Below are 6892 nucleotides of genomic sequence, written 5' to 3'. Positions count from 1 at the left end.
AGTAAACAACAGCACATGTGCAGCAAGGGCGGGGGAGTGAGAAGAGCTAGTTCTGAGTTAAGAATTACTGCTCCAAGATCATTAAATCCCTGGGGATTTAGGGATTTGTAACTCTATGCTATATAATACCTTAAAACCAAGGATATTGAAAAAAAACCTCAAGGATATTAGGATTCCAAGGATTTTAAATCCTTATAGCCCATGGTATAAGGATTCAAGCAAGTTTTGAACTATGAAATGCTGGGAGCTTAGGACCCAAACCAAGGATTTTAAACAGAACACTGGATATTTTAAAGGATGAATTAATTCCCCTTCAACTTCAAACTAATCTGGGTTTAACCCTTGGAGGAGTGGTTTCTGAGTTGTCTTTCTCACGAGCTAGGGATCCCTGAGGTACCTTACAAGGATGAGGTCACCAGGTTAGGAATTCTAGACCCCCTGTGGTGCTTCCACCAGGGAAGCTCTATTTGATTTATGTATCGGGCTTCTGCAGTTAATTCAAAAGATGAGGTTTTTCTGCTAAAGCACAAAAAATAACTTTTAAAACTTCTGTCCTAGGAAAAAGGGACCTGGAATCTGTAGGCTCCCATCTGAATATAGAGAGTCTTCCAGGAAGCCACACTTGGCTTCTGTTTTTATCCTTTAATTTGTTTGGGTTTTTTATTTTGGTTTAAAGGGAACAAACACTGGTATGGACGCTGTGACTGGTAAATCATCAAATGGTGCCCGGGAGATAAAGGGGAGATGACTGACCTATCAGGCATTAGGTGGGTAATCAATCATTAGCTGACTCTAGTCAATTAGCTCATTTCTTTTATGAAATCAATCATAGCAGCTATGAAGAATACTATTACTATGCCTACCATTTGTTGAGTGTTTCTAATCCATGCCAGGGGCTGTGCTAAGTACTTTACATGTAGTATTTATTTATTTATTTATTTATTTATTTATTTATTTATTTTTTGAGGTAGAGTCTCATTTGTTGCCCTCGGTAGAGTGACTTGGCATCACAGCTCACAGCAACCTCAAACTCTTATTTTATTTATTTATTTATTTTTATTTTTTTTACTAAGTCATATACACATAGATCATGAATACATTTATGCATATGTGGGGTACAATGTGTTGATTTTTAAATACAATTTGACGTGCTTACATCAAACTAATTAATATAGCTTTCTGCTCATTTACTTGATTATTGTGTTAAGACATTTATGTTCTACACTTGATAGATTTGACTTGTACCTTTGCAATATGCTCCATATATTTATTTATTTTTTGATACAGAGTGTCACTATGATGCCCTCGGTAGAGTGCTGTGGTGTCACAGCTCACAGCAACCCCAAACTCTTGGGCTTAAGCGATTCTCTTGCCTCAGTCTCCCAAGTAGCTGGGACTACAAGCACCCTTCACAATGCCCGGCTATGTTGTTGCACTTGTCATTGTTGTTTACCTGGCCCGGGCCGGATTCTAACCCACCACCCTCAGTGCATGTGGCCGGCGCTGTAACCACTCTGCTATGGGTGCTGAGCAAGCAACCTCAAACTCTTGGGCTCAAATGATCCTTTTGCCTCAGACTCCCGAGTGGCTGGGACTTATAGGTGCCCACTGCAATGCCCGCCTATTTTTAGAGACAGGGTCTTGCTCTTGCTCAGGCTGTTCTCAAACCTGTGAGCTCAGGCAATCCACCTGCCTTGGCCTCCCAGAGTGCTAGGATTATAGGCATGAGCCACCGTGCCTGGCCTTTACATGTGTCATTTCATTGAATCCTCACAAGTCTGATGAGGAGTCTGTGGCTCCCAGCAGCTGAGTAGCCTGTCCAAGGTAATATAGCTAGCACCTGGCAGATTCCACTTTACTTCCAAGCAGAAACAGAATGGACTAAAAGAAATAAAATAGTCGAAAGTTGACGGCCTGGCAGCCTTAATTAAGGAACAAGGTTAAATTTTGACCAATAGATGGCACCAGTGCGTAGGTTTGGTAGCCTACTGGGGAAGTCCCAACTAGGGCTCAGAACTGTAGCAGCCTATCTCAAGTTCAGAGAGGAGGGAAAGAAAGTTAGCTATCATTTTGCTTCTGAGTAAGATGATGTTCCCCTGTCAGCTTTGTAGCTAAGCTGGGAAGCTGACAAGTGCAGAAATGGTGGTAGTTCCACCAAGAGCTACTTTAAGAAGACCTATGAATGTTTTCTCCTTCAACATTTTCTGAGCACCTCTCTGCCCCTCAGTGTTCTCTGCAATGAAATCATGTGGGAATACCAAACACAGCCCTATCTTACGGCACAGGAAGGAGGAACATGCCTTGGTAGGGGAGGCACTGGCTGCATGGAGGTACCCAACCCAGAGTTGGAGGTCTGAGGAGGCTTCCCACAGGAGGGTGTCTGAGCTGCTTCTTTTGGGTACATGGGAGTTTACCAGGCATGCAAAAGTGAAAAGGCATTTCAGATAGAGATTTAAAGTCATAGGGTGTCCCAAGGCATACCACATTCAAGGTTAGGCAGTGTAAGCTTCAGGTGTTGACAGATGAGTCTGGTGACACGCAAAAACAGACGATTAGAAGGTCTAGAATATGAAGTTAAAGACTTGATTTGTGAATACCTAGCACTGTGTGTGTATACACATGTATTTTTATGGGTAGCAATGGAATAGGTTCTCAAGGGGATCTGTGACAAAAAAATAAAATCCAACTACTGGTGAGGCAAGAGTTTGATTGGTGGTCAGTGTAGAGGATGAATTGCAAGGGACATGCTGGGGACAAGAAAATTAGTTGAGGAGTAATTGGGGCAGGGATTGAGGAGATACAATTGATATGACTTAGGAACCCCCTCTTCAATGCATACAGACATCTCTGAGGCTGAGATGTGGCTGCACCTCTCACCTTCCCTCCAACCCCCACCCCTACTCCCAACATTCAAGCTGCCCTTTCGGGACCTTTTTGTTCCCTTCATAAACTGTCCTTGTAGTTTAATCAAGTCTGATTTCACAAGTTCATGAAGGGGGCCTGGCCCTATGCTGGGCCTCCAGCCCTATGACCCCATGGAGAAAAATCAGTCAACTGACCTCAGAGCAATGAATTGGCCTTGGGCTGATCTCTGACCTTCTGCCATGGCTTCACAACATGGGTAGAGTTCAGCTAGGAAATCAGCACAGTTCCAAGAAAAAGGCAAACATCCAGTTTATTTTTCCTCTGATTCATCTTATGCCAACACACTGACTTCAGTGGGCAGTAGGCGAAAAGGTGGGGGACCCCAGAGCAGACTGATTCTGTAGATGTCCCCTTCCCTTCCTGCAAGACCTATCAGAAGGGCACCCCAGCTTTTGTTGCATCTGGTATTGGTATTTCTGGAGGTAAAATCAGAAGGTAGGGTTTCCATGGGGAGATGGGACTACATGGCCCCCTGGGAAGGCTGTGGAGTCAAAGGGCCCTGAAGAGTGAATGCTTCCTCCTGCAAGGGCATTCCCTGTCCTGCTCTGCTTCCTGGGGGCATCAGAAAGCAGGTCTTCCTTCCTCTAGCAGCTCCTGGGGCCCTCCCACTGTCAACACAACAGCAGCCCAGACAGTGCGATGCCAGAGACCTGGGCTCACAGGCCAGTCAGGGGAGCCAGGGTGAGCTGGGCAGCTTGAGGATCCAGTTTCAGTGCAGAAAGCTGTGTCTGGAGACTCCTGGCTGATCGATGCCCATGGAAACTTGCCAGGCATGCTGAACCTCAATCACACTCTGGTTGCTTCAGTTTGGACAGGTCAGGGGCAGGGAAGGGGGATGAGCTGTGGCCATGTATGGAGTAGACCCTGGTACCCTCACACATCCTTCTGACCCCTTGTTATCTGCCTCTTCTTTCTCCTCTTCCTCTTCCTCCTCCCTCTCTTCCTCCTCCTCCTCTTCACTGTCTGAGTCCTCATAGAGGTTGATGGTTGCCTGGACAGGGAAGTTACGCAGTAAAATCTCCCCAGCACTGTACAGGTAATCAAAGGAGCGGGACTTAGGCCAGAAGAGCCTGTGGACAGGAAGAAACAAGAGCCTAACTTAGGTCTCATATGTGCAGAGGGGCCAGTAGGGCCAAGAAGGAAGCCAGACCCCAAAACCTTTTTCTTAGCTATAGTAATGGAGTCAAAGGGAAAAGAAGAAAGAGAGCTTTGTAACTGAACCTTCTGAATTGTTACAAAATAGCCCCAGCCAGGTAGGCGACCACTGGATGACCTACGGCTGTGGGGGGCACCAGCCCAGCATCTATCAATTCTGGGCCTGACACATCCACCCATGCCCATCTCCCTGCCCACCCCAGGAGGCTTCTAGCCATGCATTCTTTCTGAGATTTCTTTTCTTTTCTTTTCTTTTTTGAGACAGAGTCTCACTCTGTCACCAGGCTAAAGAGCCTGCTGTGGCCTCAGCCTAGCTCACAGCAACCTCAGACTCCTGGGTTCAAGCTAATCTCCTGCCTAAGCCTCCCAAGTAGCTGGGACTATAGGTTCCCACTATAGTGCCTGGCTACTTTTGTCTATTTTTAGCAGAGATGGGGTCACTCTCTTGCTCAGGCTGGTCTTGAACTCAAGCCATCCTCCTGCCTCAACCTGCCAGAGTGTTAGGATTATAAGTGTGAGCCGCTGCGCCTGGCCGACTAGCCATGCATTCTTTAGCCCTGTGGTCCCCATTGCTTTCTCCCAAGGATCCTTCACTGTCCCATCCACAGGGTCTCCTTCTTGGGGGTTGTTGACAATGCTTCCAGGGAAAGCAACCTTAGCCGAGTCCCTCAACCTCTCTGGGCTTCAATTTTCTCCTCTGTGAAACAGTAATCACAGAACAGCCTCCCTTCTCCTGCTCCACAAGACTGATGAAGATCCAAAGACCTAATGGATTTATGTCAAGTTTGGAGCTTGGTGCCAGAAACTTACCTGACAGGGTGATGGAACTCGGAGTTAGCTTTGGTGACCTCAGCAGCTATTGCTCCACCAGTGGCCTGTCCAAGGCAAAAGCTAGTATGTGGCTCAAAGTACATGGCCAGATAACTGCCTCCTCCATATCAGAGGTCAGAAATCAACAGGTGAGACAACATACAAGATACTTTAGATATCTCTGGGGTCCAGCTGCCCCCCAACACCCACCCCACAACAGGGGCGTCTATTTTGGTCCTGGTTGAAAAACAAGTGGACAGAGTCCTGGGAGTTGTTTGTTTCCTGCCCCTGTTCCAACACCTGTTTGGAGGCTGTCCAGGGGACAGAGTTCTACTAGAGCAGCAAAGATTCAGGGAGGGAGGTGGGAAAGCCTTGGGGCAAGGTGCCAGGTGACTGAGACTCAAGCACCAGTGCTGCCACACGCTGGCTGTGGGGCCCAGATCCCTTGCCCACTCCGAGGTTCAATCTTGTCATCTTTCCATTTGTCACAGAAACCCTGAGGTCCCCTCCTCCCAGAGCTGGTGTGGGGATCTCATGTTGGCAATGCTGTGAGGATGCTTCCCCAGCTCTGCGGCCCTGGATTGAAGCCAGGGCCTCTCTGGGAAGGGACCTAGACAGTGTGAATGCGCGTGACTGCATGTGCATGTGAATATGTGTCACATGGGCTCGAACTCACCAAATCCACCAGCTTCCTCACCTGCCTTGGAGGGTCATTTGTGGAGGACAGCCAAGGCCTCCAATGACAAGCTCCTCTAGGACAAAGAGGAGAAGATTTATCAGTGGAGGGAGAGACTGAAATGTGGCTTCCCTGAGATAATGTAAGAGGGCTCCCAAAAGCTTCAGTCAGGTGCCATCTGCTTCAGGAAGCCTTTCCTAAGACCCTGAGCCCAGGCCAGGACAGATGCCCTCCCTGCTTCCGCAATGTTATCATTGCACTTATCACCCTGTTTGGTAATTGTCTGTTTGCTTGTCTTGGGGCTGCTTAAGCTCAAAGATATGGTTGATCGTATCTGAAGCCCCAACACCTCACACAATGCCCACACCAGTAGCTGTTCAGGAAATGTTTGTTGAAGGTTAAATGTTTAGAGGCATGAATGGGGATTGAGTAGAAAATATCTTGCTTCCTACCTGCTGCTCTAAGTAGTAGAGCTCAGATCCCTACCATCTTCCTGGGCTGGGGAAAAGGGCCAGAAATATTCCTGGCCCACTTCTTCCCCACTGGACTTGCAGAAGTAGGAAAAAAGCAAATGGGAACCTTATAATGTGGTCAGGAAAAAAGGTAGTGCCTCAGTCAAGGGCCTCTTCAGACTTTGGCCCTCTTTCTCCACATCCCCACCCCTGCCCTCTAGGTCATGTTACGCCCAGTTTCCATGGCAGTCCCCCGGGTCTTTCAGTGGACTCAGTGGCCTGGCCCACGAGGGTCTGGCTGCTTGGCCTTCAGGTTTGGCAATGCCCAATATCCCCAAGTCCCCTCCTGCCACCCAGAAAGATTACCGACATGAAGAGCAGAGGAGATATTCCATCCGAGATGTGAAGGGCGGGCGATGGGGCCATTGCTTTTCCCTTTCACAGAGAATAGGGTGCCCTGAACACCTCATTTTCCTTCCTGTCTCAGGAACCCCTTATGCCTCAGTTCAGGTTGCCAAAGGCCAAGTTCCACTTACCTTTCGCTCCCATTCACTTCTTGTCCAGAGGAAAGGAGGGGCATTGAGCTACACAAGCCAGGGAGTGCCAGGGGGGCTTGTGCAAGGGCCAGGGCTGGGCCAGGGGCGGCAGCAGCATGAGCAGCAGAGTCCATCATTAGGGTGCCAAGACCAGGCAGGCAGTGGGGTCTCCTATTTCCCAGAACCGTCTTCACTCTTTTGGCCCTTCCTGGGAGACCCTTTTATAAACCCTGCCTGGACTCATAAATTATTCAGGGAGTGCAGAGGTCGGGGGGACTTGGGAGGGGGATGAAAATTCAGGGAAGGGGCTCGAGGAGGGGGAGCTGCGTTCCTGGGTG

The 6892-nt window shown here is 48.3% G+C and overlaps 1 protein-coding gene across 2 annotated transcripts; it reads right to left on the bottom strand.

The window, feature by feature from the left end:
* Nucleotides 1-3174: 3174 nt before the first annotated feature.
* RIPPLY1 (ripply transcriptional repressor 1) lies at nt 3175-6688 on the bottom strand. Of its 2 annotated transcripts, XM_053580292.1 has the most exons (4): nt 6555-6688; nt 5567-5642; nt 4891-4955; nt 3175-3995 (listed from the first exon to the last, which is right to left on the bottom strand). In XM_053580292.1, the coding sequence occupies exons 1-4, from the start codon at nt 6686-6688 to the stop codon at nt 3728-3730; spliced, it is 543 nt and encodes a 180-aa protein (XP_053436267.1). In that variant the 3' UTR covers nt 3175-3727. The 2 variants fall into 2 exon arrangements, with proteins under 2 accessions (XP_053436267.1, XP_053436268.1); XM_053580293.1 differs by lacking the exons at nt 4891-4955; nt 5567-5642.
* Nucleotides 6689-6892: the final 204 nt, after the last annotated feature.

The sequence above is a fragment of the Nycticebus coucang genome, chromosome X (genome assembly GCF_027406575.1).
Source record: "Nycticebus coucang isolate mNycCou1 chromosome X, mNycCou1.pri, whole genome shotgun sequence".
Lineage (NCBI taxonomy): Eukaryota > Metazoa > Chordata > Mammalia > Primates > Lorisidae > Nycticebus > Nycticebus coucang.
This window is presented reverse-complemented; position numbering and strand designations above follow the sequence as displayed.